This window comes from Antrostomus carolinensis, unplaced genomic scaffold (genome assembly GCF_000700745.2).
Source record: "Antrostomus carolinensis isolate BGI_N321 unplaced genomic scaffold, ASM70074v2 scaffold5892, whole genome shotgun sequence".
Taxonomy (NCBI): domain Eukaryota; kingdom Metazoa; phylum Chordata; class Aves; order Caprimulgiformes; family Caprimulgidae; genus Antrostomus; species Antrostomus carolinensis.
The window spans coordinates 8,959-36,466 of NW_010297537.1; the positions used below are offsets into that span (position 1 = coordinate 8,959).

General features: G+C 35.3%; 1 protein-coding gene across 1 annotated transcript in view; it reads left to right on the forward strand.

Annotated features, from left to right (window-relative positions):
- Positions 1–1,650: 1,650 nt before the first annotated feature.
- TBC1D19 (TBC1 domain family member 19) overlaps positions 1,651–27,508 on the forward strand; it is a gene marked incomplete at its 5' end in the record, with an annotated part of 44,080 nt that continues 18,222 nt past the window's right edge. The window contains 10 exons of the mRNA XM_010162154.1: positions 1,651–1,723; positions 2,475–2,520; positions 4,318–4,393; positions 14,329–14,403; positions 15,401–15,464; positions 16,335–16,381; positions 18,408–18,518; positions 19,339–19,411; positions 20,218–20,256; positions 22,507–22,619. Coding sequence (XP_010160456.1) covers positions 1,651–1,723; positions 2,475–2,520; positions 4,318–4,393; positions 14,329–14,403; positions 15,401–15,464; positions 16,335–16,381; positions 18,408–18,518; positions 19,339–19,411; positions 20,218–20,256; positions 22,507–22,619 — 717 coding nt within the window. The remainder of the gene's footprint in view (positions 1,724–2,474; positions 2,521–4,317; positions 4,394–14,328; positions 14,404–15,400; positions 15,465–16,334; positions 16,382–18,407; positions 18,519–19,338; positions 19,412–20,217; positions 20,257–22,506; positions 22,620–27,508) is intronic.

Consider the following 27,508-nt stretch of genomic DNA (forward strand, 5'->3'; position numbering starts at 1 on the left):
GTCAGTCCAAAATTGAGATAGAACTTTCCGTTAAAGTAGATTCAGAAGGAGTCCTTCATAAGATATTCCTTGATGCTGTTGCTTAAAAGGATACTTTTATGAGCTGCCCAAGGACTCCCATGAAAATCTTGCTTTAGGGATGGTCCTTTGCCTGCCTTTACCATTGTGCTAAATGGAATATGTGTTTGTCGTTTGACGTGAGAGTTACACAACTCACCACACCTAATGGTTTGTGCTTGGCATCACCTGCCTGTCTCAGAAAGCTTGCTTACTGTCTCTTTGCTGTTGCAGTTGATGAACCAAATATAAAAGCCTTCCTTACCTGTAATGGGTGACTTAAAATAAGATTAGAAATGCTGATGCTATCAGTCTCTGCATTATTGACCATTCCCCCTTTCAACTAGGGAAAATAGAAAGATGTCCTTAAAATTCTGCATTGTGGATTCATCTAGGCCAACTTTTCCAGCAAGCTGTGCAGCACAGCAAATACCCTTTTCTGTATGTATAAACTGCAAGGTAGATTATAAGATTGTGGAGTTTTAGTTGTGTGTGATGGACCTAAAGCGTGCCATGCTGTCAGCAGTGCTGTGAGGGCTGGCAAACTGCGCAAGCTGGTGGGAGTTTATTTTTAATAGCAGCATAACTTACTGCAACAGAATCAGCAGCTGATACACCTACACCAACAGCATATTGCTAAGTACTTTTGGTAAGAGATATCTCACGTTTTTAGGTAGGTGATGTGTCCGTATGTTTCTAACATATGCCTTGAGCTGTCATGGCAGTGCAGTAAGTTGCACACAGATCTCCCAGTGTTATTTTCAAGTTGGCAAGCAGGGTTGCTATTCTTTTCTAAACCTCTAGCTTTATCCTCTGGTGTTAATCAGCAATTGCCACACTCCATGTTTAGGAAAATGTGTATTAGAAGTAACTTCACAGAAACTCCTGAGTTTCTGATTGTTGTCCTTTTGGACCTTTGTGGTCTATTTGTTTTCTTCTCTTGGTCTAGCTATAGAAGAAGGAGATACTATAGCAGCTGCTCCTGCTGCTGCTGAAAAATCTGCAGCAACATCTGCATGGTAGTGTGATCGTATGGCTGTAAACTGGTTGGTACCTGATTGTCTGTATCGAGTGCATTTCCTTACAAGAGGCTGCATGTATCTGGTAGCCACAGCTACCGTGGGGAATGTTTGGTCCACAATGTTTGAAGATGGCATTTCTTATCCAAAAGAGGTGAACTGTGGGAGGTTTTAGTGAGAAGTTAAGGAACATTTTCAGTTTGATTCTTTCATGTAGACTACAGTGAGTGGCTTCTAGTTATTTACTTGTGTACCTTATGACCAGTCCTTTAATGTGTAGAGTCTAGCATTCGTGCTAAGTAGGTGGGGTACTTGCTCAGAATATTAAGCATATATGTCACTGGATACTCCTTCTCCTTTCTCTCTCCTTCCCACGTGCAGCTTTTAGCACTGATGTAAAAGCAAAGACATCGTGTGCAAAAACATCCACCAAGTCAGTAGGCAGCAGTTTGCTTTTTGTATAACTTTTAGCATGTACGTTTTTTGTTTCATAACTTAAAATATACAGTTTCCTTTCTTTTTAGTGCTTGCTTGATGTTTGTTTATTTATTATTTTATTTATTTTTCTTATTAGGTTAGCCTACACAAACCAGAAATTAAACTGGAATCACTAAAAGAAGATATTAAGGATTTTCTGAAGACGTCAGGTTTGTAATACTTCATTGATACATTTGTGGACAGTATAGATTGAAGTAAGAAAATATGTGACATACATGATGAAAATAGTAGTTTGTGCAGCTTGGTATCTTGTCACTGACAGTAGCCAGAAGTAGACATTCAGTGATTCCAGATTTTTAAATGAGATGAAGAAAATTAAAAGAGAAAAAGTTATTGGATTCTAGCAGCATTTTGAAAAACATGCCATCATTTTATAAGATACTGGTAAGTTTTTTGAAAGTTCTGAATGATACAAGAGTTCAGTCACTCCTGAAAATGGAGATTAGCCTTCATGGTGGTACTCTTGAAAATTTTACGCTAAGTTAAATTTGCAGTTTCCATTGGAAGTTTTAGGCTATCTAACTATAATGTGAATATCTGATGCAAAGTGGTATGATATTTATAATAATCAGGAATGCTGTGTCTATTAATATTTATAGTTCTTTTAATAATATCATGGTTTTGAAAAAAATAGCATATAACTGTTTAACCAAAACTGTGTTGTAGTTATTTGAACAGCAGAAGGAAATAAAGGGTATACAACCTCTATACTGGTCTCAACTTGCAGTTTTTCCTACCTTAATTGTGTTAAGGTTTTTTAATCTCTTCCTGTCTGTCTGGTAGGTAGACATGTATTGAGACAGGACAGAAAACTCTAGTGACTGCAAAGCAACCTCTGATTCATGTTTCATTAGTATTAATTTCTAAAATTGTCTTCTGGATACTTTTTTATTTTAACAGGTTGGGAAAAAAAGCTTCAGAATGCTGTTTATAGTGAACTCAACGTGTGAGTTTATTCAGTGTTATTATTTAATAAGTTCTACTCATATGATGTACTTTTGATTCATTTGTATATATAGGTGTAAGATGTGTTACTATTATCTGCAAGATCTGTCATACCAAGGGTGCCTGCTTCATTTCTGTTTTTGAAGTGCCATTATTTCTTTTACATCCTGGTGAAAATACTTGACTCAAGTACATTTTAAAGAATGAGTGAAACAAATACCACCACATTTTTTAGTTAATTTAGTAATTTATTTGTTGTTTTAATTCCAAATGTACCAACAGGCATAATGTAATTCTTGTGTAGCTGAGATAGTTGCTGCAAAGAAATTTTAATTATTTTCAGATGCTGATGACAGCATTGCACACATTTGTTGTATTAATTATTTTTAAAAGTCTTTGAGATACTGGATCTCTAGACTTACCAGTTCAGTGCTCGTCATGCTTGGGATATGGTTATAAACACACTGAAATTTGTGAAATTCCCTTTTTGCTGTTATTCAGCAAACCTTGGATTAGACTTCTGGGAAGCATAAATTGCCTTTACATTCTGGCAAGGTGGAAAGGTGAATTTCATAACAAATGTAGCCATAAATGCAACTGTATAAGAAATATGTATGCAAATCTATTTGTGCTCATTTAAATAAGCTTATTAGTGTTACCAGTTTTGAACAGTGTTTATTAGTCATACAAGGGACTCGATTCAGCAAAATACTTCTGAATGTATCTCTCAGTAAAGATTAATCTTCATCATATCTTTAAAGGGAAAAATATTTACCTGTCTTTTGGACTAATGCTTATGCTTTCTTTGAGTTCATGGAGATAAGCTGCAAGCAATAATGAAATTAGCCCTGGAAAATTGAAATTATCTAAGAATACCATGATTTTATGAGCACTGTGGAAAAGCCAAGAAACAGCATTGTTGAAGTCTGTTAGTATCGATTCCATTTTACACACAGGCACAGAGTTGTCCAGAGCAAATTAGTGACAAGTTCAAGAATGACCTTACCAGTTAAAATGGGAACAAATTTGGGGAGGGTTTCCCAAAATCATATGAAAGCAACTTATTGAATACATATAAACAAATGAAAAGTTAGGCTAACTATAAGAGAAACTGTGTAAATTTTGTTTCCTGAAAGACGTTTGAGACAGTTAAAATTAAAATGGATGGAATGTTTGGCAGTAATTGATTGGAAATAATCTGCAAAAGAAGACAAATTAGTGTTTCTTTTTTGTGGTGGTTTTTTGGTTTTAGTTTTGGTGCAGCTTTTATATTTTGGCATAATGCAGTTTATGAATGGATATTCTGCTTTACTTAGGTCAAGACCACAAAAGTTCTAATTGCTTTGGACATGTGCATGTTCGTTATTGGTTTTTGAAAGGAAATCCTAAAAAAAATATTGTCTCTTGAAAAAAATATAATTATTTTGGATAGTAAAAGTTCCAAAGAGTCATAAAGATGCAAAGATGTGAAGAGGACACACTTCTAAAATACCTGATTTGTTCACAGACTTATTTGATTTTATTTTACAAATATGTGAAATTATGAGGAAGTATTATTTTTAATATAAGAAGAACTCATGCTGAAATGTTATTAATACTTACATATCCTTATATTGTTTGTGTCCATTGGAAGGGATGAGGAAGAAATACTTTTGAAAATAATGCTTATTTTTAGTTCTTGACCACAGTTGTTTTACTAATGCTGACATGAAAGAAGTTATGTTTAGGTTTACGAATACAAGATTAATTAAGCAAAATAAAAATCTGAACATTTAAAAAGTACTGTACTTTCTTTAAGGTTTCCTTCACCCTGTCATCCTGCAGCACCGCCTGAGCATATGAAAGAACCGTTAGCTTATATGAGGAAAGCACAGGTTGGTTGTTATCTATTTTACCATGCATATCAGATCTTTGATTAGACTATTTGAAATTCACTCTTGATAATGTTATTATACAATTTCTAGGTTTTATACCTTAGGAAAACCAGAAATTTGTAGTTGCACTGGAGTTAATAGTTATGTTGTATATGTGACATTTTACATACATACAAAAAAAATGCTCAAGTAATTCTTCAGCTGTGAAAGAAGTAGGATATAATGGCAGGTGGGTGAATATTGTAGAATAGAGACAATGTGAAATATGTCAAGGAGGAGAAATTGATTTTTTGGGGAAGAAGAAAAAGTGTAGTCATTTCATGTAGGGTTACAAGAATACTATTACGAAGAGACACTGGCAGGCAGTTTGGCAATGAAAGACTACAGGCTGCAGAGATAGTGGGATCTTCAGGAAGAAGAAATATGTTTGGTACCTAGAAATGTGAAAGGAAGATGAAGAAAGGCTGAGAGAGTTGGGGTTGTTCAAGCTGGAAAAGAGAAGGGAGACCTTATTGTGTCCTTTCGATACTTAGAGGTCTAGAAGAAAGATGGGGACAGACTTTTTAGCAGGACCTATAGCAACAGGACAAGAGGTAATGGTTTTAAAATCTGCTTAAAATGTCTTTTTACAATGTGGGTGGTGAAACACTGGAACAGGTTGCCCAGAGAGGTGGTAGAAGCCCCATCCCTGGAAACATTCAAGGCCAGATTGGATGGGGCTCTGAGCAACCTGATCTAGTTGAAGATCCTGTTTTCTGCAAGTAGGTTGGACTGGATGACCTTTAAAGGTCCCTTCCAACCCAAACCATCCTATGATTCTATGAAAAGTATAGAGCTGAGAAGCTTAAGGCATATTGAAGGAGAATTAGAGGAAGCTAGACTAGATAAGATTAAATGATGATTTTTGATGTCAGGAAAAAAAATTGCTTAATTGGTTTTACTTTTTCACCACTATATGCCATTTGAAATAAATTTTAAAAATACACATAAAAACATAAAAAAAGCTTCCAGAATATGATCTCGCCAAAATACCTGAGGTAAGGATAAAATTGTATTTAATTCAGCTGTGCCTAGAAATATATTGCAGGATTTTTTTACAAGGCATTCAACAAATTGTGTTACTTTTCAATCATATTGTTGCATATTCCAGTAAGTCTTATCTTGCTGTCCTGGGTTTCAGTCTTTAGTATTTAGGGACAAAGACTATATTAAACAATTTTTATTCTGTGATGCAAAATATAATGACACAATTTACTGCCTGAAAAATCACTCTCATCAGTTTACTAAAGCGAAAACCAGAGAGGTCTATCTATGTGTATGTTTATCTAAACCAGTTTCATTGGTTATCATTTTATAAACGAGTAACCAGTATTTTTAGCACTGTGTGGATAGGACTGTTTTTCTAATAACTTAGGAATGAGTAGAGGAAGTCCTGTCCTTACTAGTTACAAAATTTCATAGCCTTATTTCAAAGAGTATTATGCATCCATATCCTCTGGGGTGAGTTTACCCTGGTAGGCAGCTCAGCCGCTCGCTCACTCCCCCCAGTAGAATGGGGGAGAGAATCAGAAGGGCAAAAGTGAGAAAACTTGTGATAAAGACAGACAAAGACAGTTTAATAGGTAAAGCAAAAGCTGTGCATGCCAGCAAAGCAAAACCGGAATTAATTCTCTACTTCCCATCAGCAGGCAGGTGTTCTGCCACCTCCAGGAAAGCAGGGCTTCACCACACATAACGGTTAGTTGGGCAGACAAACACCGTAACTCCAAACATCCTCCCTTCCTCTTTCTTTCTCCCAGCTGTTTTATTCGGAGCATGACGTCCTATGGTGTGGAATATCCCTTTGGTCAGCTGTCCTAGCTGTGTCCCCTCCCAGCTTCTCGTGCACCCCCGGCCTACTCACTGGTGGGACAGCATGAGAAACAGAAAAGGCTTTGATGCTATCTATACAGTGTTCAGCAATAGCAAAAATGTTGCTGTGCTGTCAATGCCATTTGGGTCACAAATCCAAAACACAGCACCATACCAGCTACTGTGAAGAAAATTAACAATATCCTGGCCAAAACCAATAGATCATCTTTCAAATCTTTTCTTGAAATACAACTCTTCAATAAAGACATATGAATCCTTTTAGTAGAGAGATATTGATAAATGGTGATAGTTCTGAAATAATAATAAATACACAGTGTTTAAAATTTGTTTTCTAAAACCACTGAGGTACATGTGAGTGTTCGATTTTTCAACATGCACACACATTTATCACTGTAGGTAGTAGGTCTATCAGGAAGCAATCATGATCAGGTCAGCTGAATCACAACTAGGCTTTATTTTGTTACTCTTTTTGATTAAAGAGCAACAAAGAATGTGAAAAGCTTACAAAGTCAGTGTTTCCATTACTGTTTGTTTAAAATAATTGGAAATAGCTAAAATGCAGCTATACATGTTGATAATATGTTTTAAGAGAGAAATAAATGGGAACTTACCAATATGCTTTCATTAGGTATTGGAAATCTAATTAATGTTTTGAAGGTAGAAGACTGTTTTTGTTTTATTTGTAGGTAGATTTTTTTTCACCTGATTTGTCTTTTAACGTCACAACAGTTGGAAAATAATGTTTTGATACTATCAACAAAATTTGTCTTGGTAGAAAAATGTTTTCCATATAAGTCATATTCGGTTTTTATTATGCACAACCACTATTTAAGATACTGTTTCCATTGTTATGAGTTTGTTGACATTTTCTTTATCCTTTTTTATCTTAATTAATTTTGCTCTACTTCAGAACTCTGGAAAGAAGAGTAATACGTTCTGAAAACCATCTTACTTTGATATCAGTTATTGGAATTACTTTGAATCAGTAATTAAAACTATTAGTATTTTTCTAGAGTAGATATTACAGTGTTCATAATTAATCCTTTTTCTCCTCAAATTGGTTCTGTTTTCTTATTCTTAAGTGGCAGGCTGAAGTTTTTATACTGTATTCTCTTTACTACCTTAAAAGAAAAACAGCTTTCTAGGAAACGATAGAGCGTTAACAGCAATGAATAGTAATGCTGTAAATAATTCATGCAACTGTGGAATTGTCCAGTGTAGAAAAAGTACTGCCATTAATATTTACATATCTTTGAATATTAATGTGATGTATATTTCCTAATCATGTGTGCTGGAGAGCTGAACCTGTGTTTGGGTTGAGATAGATCACTGGGTACAGCTGCTTTAGTCTGTAATTTTCTAGATCTTTCCTAGAGAGAAATACTAGGTCTTTGTTTGTTTCCTGAAAAATGGCAGATATAATATTTAGGGCCCTTCTTTAAAACATCAGGTTATTTCACATCTCTGGTGTTTTCTGAACTGTTTGATCTGGTTACAGTTTTGGGGAGATAGCTCACCTCTTCCCACCTTGTTTAAAAGCAGAATTATTGCTTAAAACATATGCATCTTCATGCAGACAAAGTGTTAGCACTAGAGCCTAGGATTGAAAATTTGACCTTTGCTAATTTGGTTTACCTGCCCAGCAGTGACTGATGTAAGTTGAAACATTCCTGAATCCACTGAACTTGTATACTGACTATTTTCATATCTACATTTTGATGAGGTGAATTGTTTGCAGACCTGTAACTGTTTTGCTCCTAGAGTTTGCTGGGAAAGCCTTTGCTAGATTTGGGACAAGTCTGCTGGAAACAGCAATGAAGAAATTAAGTGGATGACATAAAAATCAGAGCAAAAAGAGCTAAAGAGAAGCATGAGAAGCTCAGTCCAAAGAAATGCTAGGAAGTGTTTCCACAGTCTGATATCCTCCATGAAGCTGTCTTTTAATTGTGTCATATGTAGATTTTACAAAATTCATAACACGCCAAGCACTATAATTCTCAGAAAAAAAGCAGGAACTCTTATCATGATAGTACCATAATATATAATTCACAAATTTGCACTGCTATGTTTTAATCCATACAGGTCCTTTTTCCTGGTTTTAGCTGTAAGCTAGGGGGAACTTGTTTCAGGATTTTGAAAAAAAAGTTAAACAAGTAAACTTGAGGAGGAGATAGGTGGATAAGAAATGATGCCACATTGTCCAGTTACAAAGCATAAGGAGTAAGAAAACGGGAGAGGAGCAGTCAGTTCTGTGTTGAAGTAGAATCATAGTGGTTGGAAAGACCTTTCAGATCATCAAGTCCAACCATTAACCTATCACTACCGATCCCCATCTCTAAACCACGTCCCTAAGCACCTCATCTACCCGTCTTTTAAATACCACCAGGGATGGCGACTCTACCACCTCCCCGGGCAGCCTGTTCCAATGTTTGACCATCCTTTCTGTGAAGAAATTTTTCCTAATATCCAACATAAACCTCCCCTGGTGCAACTTGTAGCCATTTCCTCTCGTTCTGTCACCCGTTACCCTGGAGAAGAGACCAACACCCACCTAAGGTCTCCCCTCAGCCTCCTCTTCTCCAGTCTAAACAACCCCAGCTCCCTCAGCTTTTTCTCCCAGCCCCTCACCAACTTTGTTGCCCTTTTTGGACATGCTGCAGAGCCTCGATGTCCCTCTTGTATTGAGGGGCCCAGAACTGAACACAGTACTCAAGGTGCAGCCTCACCAGTGCTGAATACAAGGGGACAATCACTTCCTTGGTCCCACTGGCCACACTGTTTCTGATACAGGCCAGAATGCTGTTGGCCTTCTTGGCCACCTGGGCACACTGCTGGCTCATGTTCAGCCGGCTGTCGACCAACACCCCCAGGTCTTTTTCTCCCTGGCAGCTTTCCAACCACTCCTCCCCAAGCCTGTAGTGTTGCATGGGGTTGTTGTGACCCAAGTGCAGGACCCAGCACTTGGCCTTATTGAACTTCATACAATTGTCCTCAGCCCATTGATCCAGCCTGTCCAGGTCCTTCTGCCAAGCCTTTCCTACTCTCTGGCAGATCAAAATTGCCACTGAACTTGGTGTCATCTGCAAACTTACTGAGGGTGCACTCAATGCCCTCATCCAGATCATTGAAAAATATATTAAACAGAACTGACCCCAACACTGATCCCTGGGAAACAGCACTCGTGACCAGGCACAAACTGGACTTAACTCCATTTGCCAGAACTCTCTGGTCTGGGCCATCCAGCCAGTTCTTTACCCAGCGATGAGTATGCTCATCCAAGCCATGAGCGGCCAGTTTCTCCAGGAGAATGATGTGGGAAGCAGTGTTGAAGGCTTTACTAGAGTCTAAGTACACCACATCTGCAGCCCTGCTTGGCTCAAGCAGCTGCTTTCCGTAATAGGAATGGGAACGGTGTTGTTTTCCAGAGGGAGGTGACATTAAGTTAACTAGCTATCTTCAGAGGAAGGTGAGATACTCTACTGGTTCTGGAGAACCCATGTTGTTTGAGTTAACAATACTTATTTTTGCTTGATCTTATTTAAAGTTTTGTTCCATTATTTCTAAATTTGTCTCCAATGAAAAAAATGATAGGTTTTTCTGAAATTTGTGCAGACAGAACCATACCCCTGGGTCATCTTTGGCAATAGAGTGTACCTTCCAGAAAGTAGAGCAGTTCTTAAAACCAGGGTACTGCAGTGCATTTGCAAAAATGAGAATTGTGATGTACTACTATGGGAAAACTTTAGGGTAAATTCAGTATGTTCTACTTGAGTACCATCAGCTGGTTATCTAAAAATGCAGGGACCTTAAAAGGTAAATTATTCTCTTGTGGGCTGCACTTGAGAATTCTGGGAAGACAGACGACCATAATTGTCTGTATTTTAACCTGTTTGTCCCTTGCTTCATTATATCCTTTACCTCTGTGCTTCTAGGCAAATCTGTGATCGTGCTGAAGCGGAGCTTTGCTAAAGCACATCCTTTTCTCCCAGTACTTAAATTTTCCTGTATTCCTTTGTTCATTTTCAGATCTTGCATTTTGAAGAAAGTCCATATATAAACAACAAACTTGATTAGAAAGTTACCTTGAAGTACAATGCTATATTTGCTATTGATATTCTGGTGGGGTTTTTGCCCAGCTAAAACCAGATTCCCCGTGTTGTACATGCTATAAAGACACACAATCAAAAAGCACTCTGACCTGTATGTTCATAGTTACGAGCTAGAGCACTCCCCAGTCCTTTTTAAAGTAAGAGTAACATTACAGTTGATTTCAATAACAGTGTAGGTACTAGGAACTTACTAAAGTATAATAGGGGTGCTCCTATCCATATCTTAATTTCTCCCAGAAGAGTTACATAATCCCTAAAGGGCAAAAACCAGCTAAATTATTAATTTTCTTTCTTGAAAAAGACTGATGGACTCTGAAAAAATTAAAAGGACAGTGCTACATATTCTAATGTGACTGCTGAAGATCTGCTTAAAATGTCTTCCTCCAATAGTCAATTCAATCTGAGAAAATAGACTTGACTGCTTGAATAGTTGAGAAAGAAAAAGAATGTTTTATTTGAAAAGTATTAAAGTAAAAAGAAAATTTTAAAACATTTTTATTATTTCTAAGAGAATTTCTGTTTCTTGTTACAGAAGTTGGAGTGGGGGCTATTCAGATCCCTTTCAGATCATGTATTGATTTGGTTTCTTCTATCTTAAGTTATGCCTCTTATCAGAGGCCAAATGGAAAGTTCACGAGCAAAGTTCATGAGCATCAGAACGAGAGGAATACCAACGTAGTTTCTGGTTTTCTCTTGTTTTTGAAGTTTGCAGATTTTGATTAGAGAAAATGTACCAAATGCAATCTGTGTCCAGACATCTTGAATTCTAACCACAGAGTAGGTCTTATAGGTACCCTCTGAAAGAATCACATTTCTTTCTAGTCTTCTAGAAGAAAGAATTTTAGGATTCATTATTGTGGAAAAAAACAGTAACTAATCCTGACTAGTTTATGCAGTTGTAACGTATGTCTGTTTAGTTTATTTGTTGTCCACTCAGTTTCATGTAACTGCAATGAAAGTTTATAAATTACTTTGCTACAGGATAAGATAAATGAGTTGTAATAGACGTGTTTGAAATTGGTCCCAAGTTGCGGTACGGCCTTCCTCGGTTTCAACTATTTTACGGAAGGTTATCATTGTAACCGTAGCAATCCAAGCAACATGTTTTCGTAGTGTTAAATGACTCCAGAAAATTAGAAGAATCATCTTGGAAAATTTATTGTTCCCATCAATGAAATGACTTCATGAACTCTGCCTCTGGCTTTTATTTCAGTCAAGGATACTGCGTTCTCTTTCTGTTCACTGCAGGTAACTGTGCTGACCTGAGGAGAGGGGAGGGCATCTTACTTGGAGACGCTGTGTAACTCTCTTTTTTTTTGTTTGTTTGTTTTTTTTTTGTTTTGTTGCTTTTATTTGAGCATCTTTTACTGGGCAGAGTCTTGAAGGCTGAATTATGGCACAGTTTATGAGTATCCAGAAATTATTTATTACTAACATGTTGCATCCCAAACACAATAAGTGGGTTAATGTCTGGTCTGGCAGTTGTCAGTCATGCTGAGAGTATTGATCTCCATCGCTTCTTGGAATGAGCTAGTTCTTGGTCTTGCAAAGCTGCCATGTGCCTCTTCTGTGGTTCTTTTGTAGCTTTTATATCCTGGACCATATCTGTGCTCTTTCTTTATTTTTTTTCCTTCTTTTTTTAAAAAAAAATCTACTTTTCTTTAATTTTGATTTTGATTATTTAACTTTGTTTTTTAAACTGCTACTAGCATCTCTATATTCTATCTTTGTTTCCACTTTCTTATCCTATAGGGTTTAGTAGTCTTCATGCTCTCTCACTTCTCATTTCTTCCAGCTACAAAATACCACTTCTCAGCAAAATAGGGTACTGTAAATGCTCTACACCACCCCTCTGTGAGAGAGTAACCAGTTTGTGGCATGGTGGTGTGTAGCTGCAGCATTTGAAAGGCATTTAAATATGATAATACAGTTAAATAAAAATATTATACAGAGTATTATAGAAAATACTTTGATTTGGAAAACATTCCTTGCAGTTAATACTCAGATCTGTTTTGTTTATGCAAGAGAAGGTGAAGAGATGGCGTGAACCAGCAATGTGCACTTGCAGCCCAGAAGGCCAACCATATCCTGGGCTGCATCAAGAGAAGTGTGGCCAGCAGGTCGAGGGAGGTGATTCTGCCCCTCTACTCCGCTCTTGTAAGGCCCCACCTGGAGTCCTGCGTCCAGTTCTGGAGCCTCCAACACAAGAGAGACCTGGAGCAGCTAGAACAAGTCCAGAGGAGGCCACGAGGATGATGTGAGGGCTGGAGCACCTCTCCTATGAGGACAGGCTGAGAGAGTTGGGGCTGTTCAGCCTGGAGAAGAGAAGGCTCCGGGGAGATCTTATAGCGGCCTTCCAATACCTGAAGGGGCCTACAGGAAAGCTGGGGAAGGACTTTTTACAAGGGCAGGGAGTGACAAAACAAGGGGAAATGGCTTAAGGCTGAAAGAGGGTAGGTTTAGATTAGATATTAGGAAGAAGTTCTTTACTGTAAGGGTGGTCAGACACTGGAACAGGTTGCCCAAGGAAGTTGTGGATGCCCCCCTGGAAATGTTTAAGGCCAGGCTGGATGAGGCTTTGAGCAACCTGGTCTAGTGGAAGGTGTCCCTGCTGATGGCAGGGGGGTTGGAACTAGATGATCTTTAAGGTTCCTTCCAACCCAAACCATTCTATGATTCTATGATTATGAGAAGAAATTTCTGGTGAAAGACAGCTATCTTGTTTGATGGGAAGAATCATGAGAAGGTCTTGTAAATGGAAGCTAAAATGAAACAATTATAGACAAGACATAGTTTTGGGTTGGGTTTTTTTTTAACAGAACATTTTAACATCTGCCATTCCATTCATTTACTTCCTGTCTAATAAACTGCAGCTTCTTTTGGACAGAACTTTTAAGTTTGAGGAACATGTGGTTAGACAGTAACTGTTGTAGAATTTCTGTCTACAGCTAATTACAAATAATAAATAGAGCTAAATGACATTAAGTGGAGTCTTTGCATTTATTTGATCGGGACCTGACTCATCATCTGCAGAAAACTGAATTAAATATAAAACCCACCAGTGCTGCTGTAATCACAGAAGCAAAATCCTAAATCAGTTGACTAGGAAGTCAATACTAGTTGGCATTAACTTCAGAGGGATTATCCATGGATTAGGCACTTATGGTCTAATGCAGTAGTCAGAAGAATCTGCTCTTTAAGCTGTCCACTTGCTACCGAGGTGTTGTCTACTTCTTGTTTTCTCTTTGATTAGAGAACTGTTTCCTGAGCATTATTTTAGAAGAATATTTACTATTTTTTGAGCATTACAAAATACCAGATTTCTATTTAACTTCTGAGAACATCTTTTGTGGTGAAAGACTTTGGAACAGGTTGCCCAGAGAAGCTGTGGATGCCCCCTCCCTGGAAATGTTTAAGGCCAGGCTGGATGAGGCTTTGAGCAACCTGGTCTAGTGGAAGGTGTCCCTGCTGATGGCAGGGGGGTTGGAACTGGATGATCTTTAAGGTCCCTTCCAACCCAAACCATTCTATGGTTTTATGATTCTATGACTTGCACTCCCTTCAGATCACAACGTGGAGAAGGCATTCTCAGTACACAGTTGATTGCCCTGCTTATAATAATTTGAAAAATTTGCTAGATGTTGATATATAAGGAAGCTTGATCACTAAGCATATGTCAAAAATCAATAATTGTGAAATAGATGCTTTTTGGAGATTTGAAATGTGAAAAACTAATTTTTCTTTATTGTGATGTAAATGATGACATCTGATTGCTCCATTTTTTTCTGTTTAAACAGGCACGTAAATATTTCCTTAATGTTTTTGCAGATGTCAGTTAGTGACTTTTGCTGTCCTTTCTTATATATGATTTTAAAAAACTAATTGTTATTACATGATAAATGCAATTAGAGGAAAAAGAAAGTCCTTGTAATTTAATTATTTTGTGTGTTTTAGGGAAGCTGGGAGAAGCGAATTCTAAAAAGTCTAAACAGCATGTGCACAGAACTCAGTATTCCACTAGCACAAAAGGTAATATATTAAGCACAAAAGGTAATATATTAAGCACAAAAAGTAATATATTATTAACTTTCTATTGCCAAACTGATATTTTTTGGAAATTAAGTCTTGTTTTGCACATTTGTAACGTAGTTCATTTTACACATGGTTATCAAGAGCTGATATCCAAATAATTTTAATACAGAATAATTTTCAGGGATAGTGGCAATGTATACATCAGCTCAATTTGTGAGAAGATGAAGTCTGTAGGTAGATTTTCCTCTTTGCTGTTGCAGTAATTAGCCTCTTGAGGGAGCAGCATGTTGGAAAACTAATTGCTACATTCATTGCTCTTAATAGAGCATTTTTGTGTGCACTGGGCTGTGTGACTTCTGGCTGCATAGCCTGTATACAATATACTTTGTGTGCTTGAGAAAACTATAGTTGAATTGGTCCTTTAGGAGAGTGAGATACTGGTATGTTGCTAATTTTGTTTGCCATTCATTCTGCTCTGGGGTTTTTTGTTGTTGTTGTGTTTATTAATTTAGAGGCTTTGATTTTAAAGATCATGGACTTGGGGAATAATGTTAGAATGTTTTGTTCTTTATCTTTCTTTTGTTGTGTATCTGTGATAGGTAGCAGAACCTCAATGGTTCATCATATGAGATAAAGGATGCAGCTGTGTTTGCTTTTCATGACTGTTTCAGGGACAGGAATTTGATTACAAAGTCCAACAGCTCTATGGAATGAGCAGTAAATCTTCAGTAATATGAAACTGACTACTAAATAGCCTAAAATTCATTAGTAAACAGATGAAACTATTTAATGGGCTCCTTTTTTCCTTGAACTGGAACTTGGACTTTTATGGTAGAATATACCTTCAGGCTGGGGATAATTTGTGAGCAAAATAAGTTTGTGTTGCTAGTGAAATCTATTTTTCTAAAGTGTTACATTAATTTATGTGTTTGAAATAGGCATGTTTTTACTCATTCTGAAAAAAAAAAAAAAGTTACTTTCTTGTGCCTTTCAGAGGCCTGTAAGTGAACAGAAAGAACTGCTTAATAAATGGAATGAAATGGGAACTGATGAGCCAGGTAAGGTCAGCTGAATTTGTGTATTGAATTTTTCTATATAGAAAAATAGCATATAAATCTTATTTATCAGTCAAAGATTAATGTAATCCTTTCAAGGTAAATTGATTTCAATCTTTTTTCTCATTGGTAAATAAATATTCATTTAATTATTATTTTGTTTCAAGTTACTGTACTAACTTTGAATCACCACTGAGATTTTATGGTATAATACTCCTTCCAGTGCTTTAGTGATTTATAGAGCTAGGGCACAGCTCCTCTTAGTGTAAGCTGAGGCTAATAGAAAGTGTTCATAAATATGCATAATTAAGATAAGACATTTTATTAAGGAAAGATAAAAATAACACTTGCACAGAATAGTCAGTCATATTATCCTTTGGGAGAGCAAGGCTAGCTGCCTTAGTTCATATTGAAGTTCCTTAAAAGAAATGATTTTGCAAAGGTACTAGTTTGTGTTGCGGTACCACCTCTTCAATGGCAAATACTTTACATGGTGTGATTATGACTAGTCCCTATTTTTTATTTGACAGTAATATGTTTAATTCAACAATCTATGATGTTAAAAAACCCCCCCAAACTTCTTTTGAATATCATATCTCTCCTGTGTCTAAGAATGTTTAATCTTATGTGGAATAAGTAAAAAGTTTCCTGTGACTTCTGTTGACTTGTTTGATTTACAAAACTAAGGCACTAACAGTAGCATAATCTCAGCATAATATGTGGTGGTTGTAGCCATGATACCTGTGATAATGTTATTTTAATCTTTGCTTTAATATGCTATTGAAATTGCTAGATTGTGTTACAGGTATGGGAAAATTATATGGTTTTTTTATTTCTTGGTTTTAACATGGCATAGTTGGAATCTTATTTCAGATCTAAGTCTCTTCCGGCCTGTTTATGCACCTAAAGATTTTCTTGAGGTAAGCATTTATGGAACAATGACTCGGCCATTAACTTACATCCATAGCAGTCTTTTATGTGAAGTGGGAAAAATAATTAAGTGTATTTCAGACAACTTGTCCTTTTTAGCAAGTGAAATTTGGTGTGTTTTTTATGACTCCGTGTTTTGTTTGCAAAACAAAATGCTATTGTCTTTTTTAAACTGCATTTTTAAATTGTACTTGTGGTAAAGTTCTTTTTCTCCTAAGAGCAATCAGTTTGGAGCTAAATTCCTTCCTCTGAGAGCAATTCTCTGACTGATTTCGTAAATGATTTTACATTTTAAATTGCAGTATGTTAAGCTGATAAATTTCAATATGTGAAGCTAACAGACTTTGGTGGTAGATAGTATATTTGTATGCAGTTGAAATTGTAGGTCATCTATGAAGATTGTGAAAAATCAAACATGAAATAGAACTGTGTGGAATTTGGATGCTTTTGTCTGTAATCAAACCAAACCATTTTAAAAGTGGTGACTACTGAATCTTTAAAGTCAGAAATTACAATATTACTCATCATTTTGTATGGCTCCAGCAGAGAACATCTTAATAAAACAGAACTTGCTTTACCAGCTATACCTAGAATAAGCATGGACAATGGACAATAAACACTGTTGATGACAGTGACCTTAATGGTGACACAGTAAGAGATTTTGGATTAAAATGTGATTGAAAGTGAAATTTAAAAAATCAGTATCTGTATATCCAGTGAGTTGTACAAGAAACAAATCAACTAGAGCATAATGACAGTGTAGAGTTAGAGAGTTAAGATGACCTCCTAATTTACAGAATAAAACTTAGAAGTCTAATACTGAATTACCAGTCAGAATTAATGTATTAATATTTCATTGTGATTCAGTGCAAGTATAGTGGAATGTCTTTTGTAGTGGTAGACGAGATTTGTAGTATTTCTGACTTAAGTGTAAATTGTTTCATGGTTATGAATTGTGAATGCATTTCTGAATCCAACAATAAGCTTTCTGTCCATTTAATCACATTTCTAAAGAGCTCCTCTTGTTCAGTTAATGATAATAATACTGAAAACTTTTAATTTATTCTGTTTTCTATCACTGTACTAACAGACAAGTTGTGTATTTAATCTTGAATATGTAAACAAATCCATCTTAATTTTAGCCTTATTCAGTGAACTTCAAGGTCACTCTTTTTTTCTTTTAAACTGTTTTCTTTCCATGGTTTGCTTTTTCTTTCTTCAATCTTGTAATTTACAAGTCTGACAATGAGGCTATATAGTATTATAATACTGAGAATTGTAGAGGTAGGATGTTGTGGAAGAATTTAATAAGAGCTGGAAACTCCTCTTAGAAAGAGTTCTTGCCAGCTCAACATTATAGGAACAAAATCTATGCCCACAGAATAATAGTATGTAAGACACTGTAAATTCCTTTATAGATGAAAGTTACTTATCGTGACGATTCCTTGTCTCTTAAATTTTGTCCTCAGTTTAGGTTTTAAATTCTGTAATTTCCTCTTTTCTTAAAGGAAATAAAATATTTTGGTGTATTGTTATTTAGTAAGAAATTATTTTAATAGCAAATTACATAGCACTTTGACTGAAAGCTACATAGGACTGCCAGTGTAAGACTATGGATAAAAAATATTTCAGAAGGAAGTAATACTGAAGAATATCTTGGATATTGTAGCCATTGGAAATATTTTCTTGATATTTTAATGGCTTTGAGGAAGTGAATTTTAGTGAAGACATTTCTATACAGCCAGCACTTATTCCCATATATAAAAAATGATTTCTGCTTTTTTATTTCATAATTTGAGTTTACTTTTCAAAGTAGAATATGATTGCTTCCTTAAAAATTTGACTTCTTTTTGATTTTGTTGAGATATAATTTGATAATTTGGGCCTATATATATGATAGTTGCAGGAAATGGTTTTATGCTGAACATACTGTTTGTAATAGTGATGATGTTAAGAAAGGTTCTGAGTGTAAATTTCTGAATATACGCAAGGAATGACAGAGCTACCATTTTTAAGGTTTTGATGAATCTTCGAAACCCAAATTATGAAAATGGAGAACAGCCTAGTTTCAGAAGTCATCTGGGGCTAATTCAAGTTCCCCTAAAAGTTAAAGACATTCCAGAATTGGTAAGTATATTTTTTCTTACAAGAGGTTTCTGTACAAATTATTTTGCCTTGCTAATTAATAAGATTCTAAACAATAAGAAAGAATATTAATATCATTATGTTTCTTCTTTTGAAAGTGAAAGTCAATCTAAATATGTAGTTAAAACACAGAGCATAAAAAAGTTTTATGAAAAGTCATTTTTAATGAAAAGTGAAACATAAACTGTAAATTATCTGCCAGTAGGGAAGTTTTCATTTTATGCCACACAGCTTTGATTTGTGCCAAAAATACACTTCTGTGCATGTTATTCACTTATTCTTTTTTTTTCTGTACAAGAAAAGTAGTTTATCTTAATTCTACAGTTTTATTTGACATTGTACAACATCAGTAACCTGATAATCAGTTAGCTACTAATTTTCTTCTCAAAGTAATTTTAAATCCCTTTATTGTTAGATTGTAAATTAAAGTAAATGCTTGAGTACTAGTAATTATAATTGGAAAATAGGAGAGCTCTTCTTAATGCTTCGCTGATATGTCACTTGAGGATTTTATGCTAGTAGAAAAACTTGCAGCTGGGTTGGGAAATAGCTGCGAATTAAGGTATCCTTAACCTAATCTTTCATTGACATGAAAACTGGGGTGTAGAACTAAAACCAGAGGAAGAATTGATGTGAGTTTCTTCTCTTTAAAAACCTGAGTTCATATTTAATATATATATGCATTTGAAAGAACTATGTTTGGTTTAGAAAATATTCACATTAAGCCTTTTAGAAGAAATCTGTAATGATTTAGAGAATTAAACATTGTTAGTTACTATTTTATGGTTTTCTTTCTTTTCAGAAAGAAGACTTCAGTGAACTAGGCTTAAATATAGGACAGCTGGGTATTGACGATTCAGCACAAGTGCCTCCTGGTTAGCTCATGCTGTGCTTCAATTATTTAAATAGAACATTAATGAGTAGAATACTTTGCAATTATCAAGTAATTTGTGTATTTTTCTCCATAATAAACCATAAATATTTTTTCTGTAACTACGATTGCAGTGATTTCCTTAGTAAGATATAGCTAATACTAGAAAATATTGCAAATATGAAGGGTCAGATTTGGAGAAGGTTTAAAATCATCACCTTAAGTTGAAAATATATTAATTTCAGTGTGTTTGAACACTTCAGGATCTAAAGAATAAAATTCCCTGTCTCCAAAAATAAAGAAAAAACCCAATAAATGTTAAGCCAACTAACAGATAGACATATATACAAATATATTTCAAATAACTATCTTTAAGAAAAGGCTACAGAAAATATCCATATATTAATATTCAGTAGTTAAATCATGCATAATTTCTACTGTTTTTCCGTGTATGCATTTATTCCTATAGAAAAAGTTTTAAAAATGATCTTTCTGTATAAAAAGGGAAAACATTACAGTAGCAAGTATATTTTCTTTTTAAATGGAAACTTTTCCATTTTTTAGTTGACAGTCTAGATTCATGCAGTATAGTGCTACTTTGGTATTTCTGGCCTTCAGACAAGAAAAAATTCTATAGTATTGTTTCTTGAAAAAGAATATTGATGCTGATACAGGTTTATTTTTAGTGACATTAGCAGTAAAGATCAGCTGAATGTAGTGGTGTGTAGTAAAAATTTTAAAAACAACTAGCTGGAGTATCTTTTTTTAAATTTAATTTTTGCCATTCTTTTCTATTCCTTTATTTTCTAGAATTATTTGAAAATGAACATGTACGTGTTGGACAGAAAGGTATGGATCTGTTTTCATCTGTAATGGTCTGTGCGTAGTTAGGAATGTATTTAGTAAATTTGTATCTCAGTTATGTGTACCTTTTAGAATTTCAACAATTTAGACAGTCTAACGCAAATCATAGTCAGTAATACCATTGTAATTTAGACAGAGACAGTCAGTAATACCATTGTAGTTTAGATAGAAACAGAAAAGCAAGCATTTGCAGTCTACCAGTAGCTACCAGATAAATAGCTGCACAGATATTTCATTATAAATTAAATGGGAAGCATAGAGATATAACCTTTTGGAGATAACTTAACTTATGCCAGTACTGAATTTAATTTTCAAATCAAAAGACTCTGGACTACCTTCTCTGCACACACAATTCTCGTTAGTGTAATGGGGTTTACGCCTGTGCATCAGAACAAAGTCTTTTAAATTGTTACTTGCAATTGCAGAACTTGCTAAATATTGCAATACTTAGCCACCACAGAAAACTCACTCATTTGTCTCTACATACTGCTTTTTCTGAAGAAGTTCCAGGTTTTTTTGTAGGTCAAGAAATAATCTGCAAAAGAGAAGGATAGATAAAAGAAATAATTATTTATTAGCTCAAGTTTGCTTATAGAAGAAACACACAAGGAATGTTTGAAATGCATCAATATCTGTTTCTTACTGTCTCTTGTGATTCCTGCTAAATGCTGTCGCCATCAAACTAAAAAATAGAGTGGACACCATCCCAAAAGTCCTCCATTCCTTTTTTTTGTTGCAGCAACAAAACAGTGACCTTTCTTTCTTACTTTCACATTTTGTGGTTCTCCTTCTGTCCCTCATCATCTCTTGTCTGATCCAAGAGCAACTCATTAGGGTACCATCAATCTCTCTGTTCTTTTCCTGTTTTTCCAAATAAATTCCCCATCCAGACTTCCTGAGCCAGTCGTTCAACTCACAATGTGATTCTTATTCCTTGTCTCTTGTCTGTGTAGAGCAGCCTCTATTACAGAGATTGTCTCATCTTTTCCTATGTGCAAAGACACACACAACATTTTGTAAAAATCTAAGTTAAGAGTTTTGACCATAAACTGAAATCTCAGTTTATTCAATGGAAATCCTACTGCGTGTTCTATTGGGTGTTGGTTATGACTTTGGTTGCCACTGGTGTATTGATTTTGCTTTTACATTAGAGGTATTGTCAAGTCTGAGTAATTTTCTTTATTGTATTTAGTAAAACCCATCTTGTATATACCAAAACTAATTTTTAATGTTTTGTGTCTCAATAAGAAACAATAAGGTAAATGCTCACGGACGCTGAGATGAATCACAGTCTTTTCTAAAGTTTTGTGGGGAGTATAGGAATATTTTTGCTTTTTACCCTCATCAAATTATCACATGCAATTTGTGTTAGAGCTCTGCATGTTAAACAGAAAATTGACAGACTGGTTTATGCAGTATTTAAGAAGAGAAGGGAAGGAGAGAGAGAGGAATTAGTTAAATTGATTTATAATTCCAAACCTAATCCTTCGAATTCATGTCAGGGCAGATATTCTGTATATCAAATTCAGTTAAATTTAGAAAAGCAAATTCTTTCTGAGAGACTTCACAAAAATCAGAGGTTATGGATTTGGAAACTTCTGATTACTAGTGCAACACTGATCTAGTGTCTAGATAATCTCACAGAAATTCTCTCCCAACTCTCTCTCTGTTGTGAAAAACATTTCAGATATGAGGGTACAGTTAATCACATAACTTTGATAGGAAACAACACTTCTACCAGATTAGGATTCCTAAAGATGCATGTCTTTCAAATTTATAGATTTAAGTAAGGAATTAGATAATCTGCTCTAGGTATGTACTGTACTGTATTCAGGAAGAGGCCATTGTGACACAGTAGCCAAAAACCTCATAACAGTGACCCATCTAAGCAAACCTGTCAACAGTACAGTGTTTTTTTATATCAATCTGAAGACAAAACAAAATCTTTTGAGAAAGTAAGTCTTTATCCTCCAGAGTACGTGAACCAATAATGAGAGAACATGTCGGTACATTCTGAAACGGAAGATTCTTGCCCCACAGTTATCTGCCCTATTTACCAGGGAACTACTTTAAAATTGCATTGTGGAAACCAGATCTTTTAGTTATTTTCCCATTAGCTAATGCTTACAGCATGGTAAACCAGTTTGTAAAGTTAAAAATTATAGTATTTGATAATTTTATAAACTTTGGAAGTCTTAAACTACATCAATTCATTACCTGCTTTGTTTCTTACAGTTTTAGCTGAGCAAGACAGTGCTGCAGCTCAACAATATGTTCGTCAGGGGTGTCCAACAGCACTCCGAGCTGATCTCTGGGCCCTCATTCTCAATATTTCTAATCAGCCTGAGGTAAGGAGCAAACTGAAAGTAAACTGTGAAGACCAGGTGCAAACACCAAAGTGCAAGCACGTATCTTCTAGTGATCTTTTTCCAAACTAGAATTGTTCTACTGAGTTGTCACAGAAGCTGATAAACATTTTATGAGAAATATACACAGGCCTGTGAAAAACTCCATGCTGTTGTGAAGTGCTCTTCCCTAATTTTTTACCAGATATATGAGCAAAATACTGTAGAACAAAACTGTTCAATTCATCTGGCTAGCTCATGAGGTTTTCCTATGAGGTGCTGACTTTTTCAGAATGGGACAAGAAAAAAGTCCTGGAAAGAAAATTGAACCTCTCTTATCTTTACTAAGTTTTATAAAAAGATGTGCTATACCTTTTTCCTGGCTATTTGGACCTGTCATCGTATGCATGTACATATCTTGTAAATTGCTCTATATATTTTTGCGTATACTCTACATATATACAATCAAAAAGACATAGAGGAACTAGGAAGATGTGGATTGTTTTCATACTCCCTTGTACAGCAGCAGTTTTTCGTAGTACCTTACATTTGACTCAAGTCCTCAACAACGAAATCTTTTGTAGTATCCGAAGCCATGCTATAGTCAGTATATCTAATATACCATAAAAAGTTAAATACCTATTTAAATCTTTGCAAAATTGCGAATACTTTGATGCAAGGCTTTTATTGTAATAAAAAATAACATATATACATATAAATTTGCTCATAAATGTGAGAATTTTACAGTTCATGTCTTTTCGGGATGTAACCATTTTCTTGTAATATTGGGGCATTTTTTGGTAACTACGTAGTATGATAATAAGTTCTTGACCTTAAAAACAAATGTAAATCTTGTTAATTGACAGCTTGCCTAAAGACTTGGAGTTCTTTGGTCTGGTATTAGAATTAATGAGTTTATTCCTTTTTGGAAAAATAAAACAGGCTTTTGTTTCTAGTAAATAAAGGATTGAATTTTATGTAGAAGAAAGAGCTGTTGAAATAATAATGAAATATTACCCATCTTACTTAAGATGTTCAACACTAGATTTAAGTTACTTTAAATTATTGGGACAGCTTGAATTTTGGAGGCCTTTCTCTTTATGAGAGCAGGGATATTAGAGGTGTGAAATTAATGTTGATTATATTGCAACTGTTTATATTCTGTTAAATGCTCCATGCTCTAAGAGCATTTTTATCTTAATATGGAAAAGGAAGTAATTGAATGAAAAAGACAGGTATTCTGTTTTGATGACTGAAAGTCAAGATAATAATCATAAAAATTATAAAATATTTCATTTTATGTTCATGTAAAGCATTAATTTTTTTGGAAATATATTTATTAAAATCCATTTTCTGAAATTCACATGGACAAATTTCAACAGTTACCTTTTTTAAAGAGGAACAAGCTATGTCTGTCTATTAATATATTTGTCAGCTACAGTTAGGTCCTTTAAAAGTTAACTCTAGTTTGCAGTTGTTTTTAATATGTGTTTATTCTCTGCATGAAGTGTGAATATTTTAGACATTCTCAGAAGGTTAGTCTTTGCTATGAGAGTATTAACTCAATTTGCTATTAGGTAAGCTAGAGAACAGTACATTAGCTGTTTGATCACAGCTGCTTCTGTATGTGCCTTTCCTGTGTAATAAATCGTAATTCAGCTCCAACTTATTGCAAGGATGCGTGTGGACACTTATGTCAGGTCAGCTAATATGTTGCTGTCGACATAATATTTTACCTTGAGATAACTTTCTACTCCCTTAGCAAATTGTTCTCGTCAACTGTAGATGAAGAAGAAAAATAAACTCTATATGCATACAGTGTTCTGAGATTCAGTGCAGTAGACATTCTCCTTTAGGAGACATTCAACAGGGTGCAGAGTCTTGAAACTGAACTGAGTAGGCTGTGTGCAGGGAGTTATTGGTGAGACAATATTTTGTGATGATGCTGAAAGAACTCAAGAAAGATGATAAGTGGCTGGAAAATGGTAATGATAATATCAAGAAAAAGTGGTAAGTGAGGATGGATGAAGTGACGCAGACTGCAAATTTGTCATCACTTTGAGATTGTTGAAGTAAAGGATTGGAAAACAGTAAAATACAAAATTCACCCTCCCTCCCCACAAAAACCCCAGAAATTATCAGGTCTGTGCATAAGATATACTACATTGGAGAAAACCATCTAAGCTGGTGCTGTGAATGCATATGAATGTTTTTCTAGCATGCTAAACTGAAAGTGGATCTTCTAATGTAACAGCTATTGGGGCTTTTTATGTTATTTTCCAAGACTATTTTTACATAGCGTAGTACAGTATTTGTTATCCTGGGTTCTAACTTACAGTTGTTTTATGGACTTTAAGTACTAAAAATATAAATGCACTAAAGGGAGAGGCTTTCTGACTGAGACCTCGCAGACTGCCCATGGGTCAGGTAGCATAGCACATGGGTTACTATAGCTATGCTATAAGCCGAATGTCCATAGTTAGTTTTAAGCGTTGCATTTACTGGTGTTTCACAGAAGTAAGGCTGTAACTGCTGCCAGAATGCTAACACCCTGAGATCTTGCATATACTGAATATACTGCTTTATTTTTTGTGAAGTGTAGCAAAACAATTTCCAGATACATGTAGCTGGTTTATGATCTGCTATACTTCATATATACTTTATCAGTTTATCTAACACTTCCTTACCTCTTGTGTACTGTTTCTTTTCTGAAGTTGGATTGCATGGTTGCAGAGATTTCTTGTTGTTATATTTCTGATTTACAGTTTAGGCTCTATTACACCCATAGCTGCATGAATCTATAACTGATAAGGACTGTGAATTTCTTTTCTTTAATGTAAAACATTGTGAGGGTTTGGTATGGGCAGCATTGTGCATGTTAGCATCCAATATTGTTGTTTGGAAAATTTTATTCAATAAAGCTCAGCCTCTGTATAAAGCTAATATACAGCCAAGCAAGGGATGATAGGCATGATACTACCAATCTAGCATCTTAATCATACAAATGATAAACTGTAAGCTGTATATGCAGGATTACGTAGAAATGTGTAAGTACATTTCCTGACAGTGAATTGTTTATTACTTTTCATTTGCAATGGTACATTTTAGAGAAACTGTGTTAAAAGAGCATTTTTAAGGCTGCGAAGTCAAACATTTAAAAGCTGAACAGTGTCACAGCTAATATTGTCTGTGCAAACAGTCCGATTTGCTGTGGATATACAGATTTTATTGTATGATCTTGAATCACACAATCACATTTTTTCCCTGTGGAATATCTGCCTCATTGACTGCACAAAATTGATGACACACACTGAGAATTGGTTTAACTTTTTTTTTTCTTTGTTCGGTGTGTTACCCTGTTGTTTATTCACTGCATGCTCTTCAAGCAGTGCTTAAAACCCAAAATTTTTCATTATCTTATTGGCTTTTTTTCCTCTGATTTTTTTAAATTAATATTTTGAAAATCCATCTTAATTCTGAAAATTCTAGCATGCAGAAATTAGTAATATTTTGCTTTACTAAAGCTTTTACTTATTGTAATTTCCTAGGTTTAAAAACTTAGTAAATAGGTGAAGTGGTAAGTTCATAATGGAGCATGATGTAACTATGCCTTATCAGTTTGGTTATTTAGAGTAGGATCAGTAGCTGAAGGTACTCACTGCACCATTCAGATAGCAGAGAAGCCAATAGCAGTAATGCACTGTCATCATCTTTGACTGGAGAAGGATATACTTTACAAGTAGATTTCACGGGTGTCTGGTAAAAGGAGAGTAAGTTTTGGATCCTCTTCCAGGATTTGCCAGTAGGGACTTTGTTTAGCTCTGTTGTCCATTATCTCTTTATGTAATCTGTTTAGTTCTTTGTTTTGTACTTGTTTGTGGTAATTCTGTTCCAAAATCTACAGCTCATCTAATCAATTCTGGTTGTCATTCTTTAGGCTTCATCCAGTTCCCACAAACCTTAGTGTTTCCTTTCTAGGTTCCCCAGTGTCAGTGTTTCTTCATATTCCTAGTTTTCTGCTTCACCTGCCCATTTCTTGTGTTAGACTTGAGAGGCAAGTATAGGTAGTACAATCAAATGATGAATAACCTAACAATTAATCATGAGCTGCCTACAGTTCAGCAGTGAGAATGCAGCTCCTGAGCCAGGGATTTCATGACAGGCCACAGTGGATTGTGCCTGCACGGAGGCTACTGAGCCTTAATTTCAAAGAAGGTGAATCACCAGATTCTGCTTAAACTAGTTTTGGTGGGTACTGCTGAAAGATACTGTTCTCTCTTGCCTGTGTGCTACTTTTGGAGCTCCCTTTTCCTTGTGCTCTAAAATGGAAACAGTATGAGTTTTTTGGGTAGAAATTTTGGTGTGTGGCTTTGTAAGGTCAAGAGGGCTGGACACTGCAATCCTGAAATGCACTTTGTTTCAACTTGGAAAGCTGAGTATGTTTGAAGGTGTAGTATTAAAAAATGCATATTAGTTTGAGAACAGCTATGGTCTATATAAAAATGCAACACATTTTTAAAAAGCAAAAAGTTTACAAATCAAGGGTACATTAAGATTTGGCAGACAGAGAAAAAAGGTTCAGTCAGACGAAAATGGTAAGATTTTAGTTTTATAAATGAAAACATTTTAGGCTAAGAAACCTACTGCATTTTTGGACTCTCCTGAAACTTGGTAGTAGCCAGTTGTCTCATCTGGAGGAAGAAATACAACCAATAAAATAGTAAAACACGACTAGAATCTGTGTTGAAGCCTGAGTGAGGCTCTTAAAAACATTTGTCACTGTGTGAGAATAACTGATCACTGAGCAAAAGGGTCACGTGGCTTGGTAGTAAATCTGTGACCAATCTTGTTTATGATTCAGATATAAGGAGTGAATTTATTGGTGCAGCAGG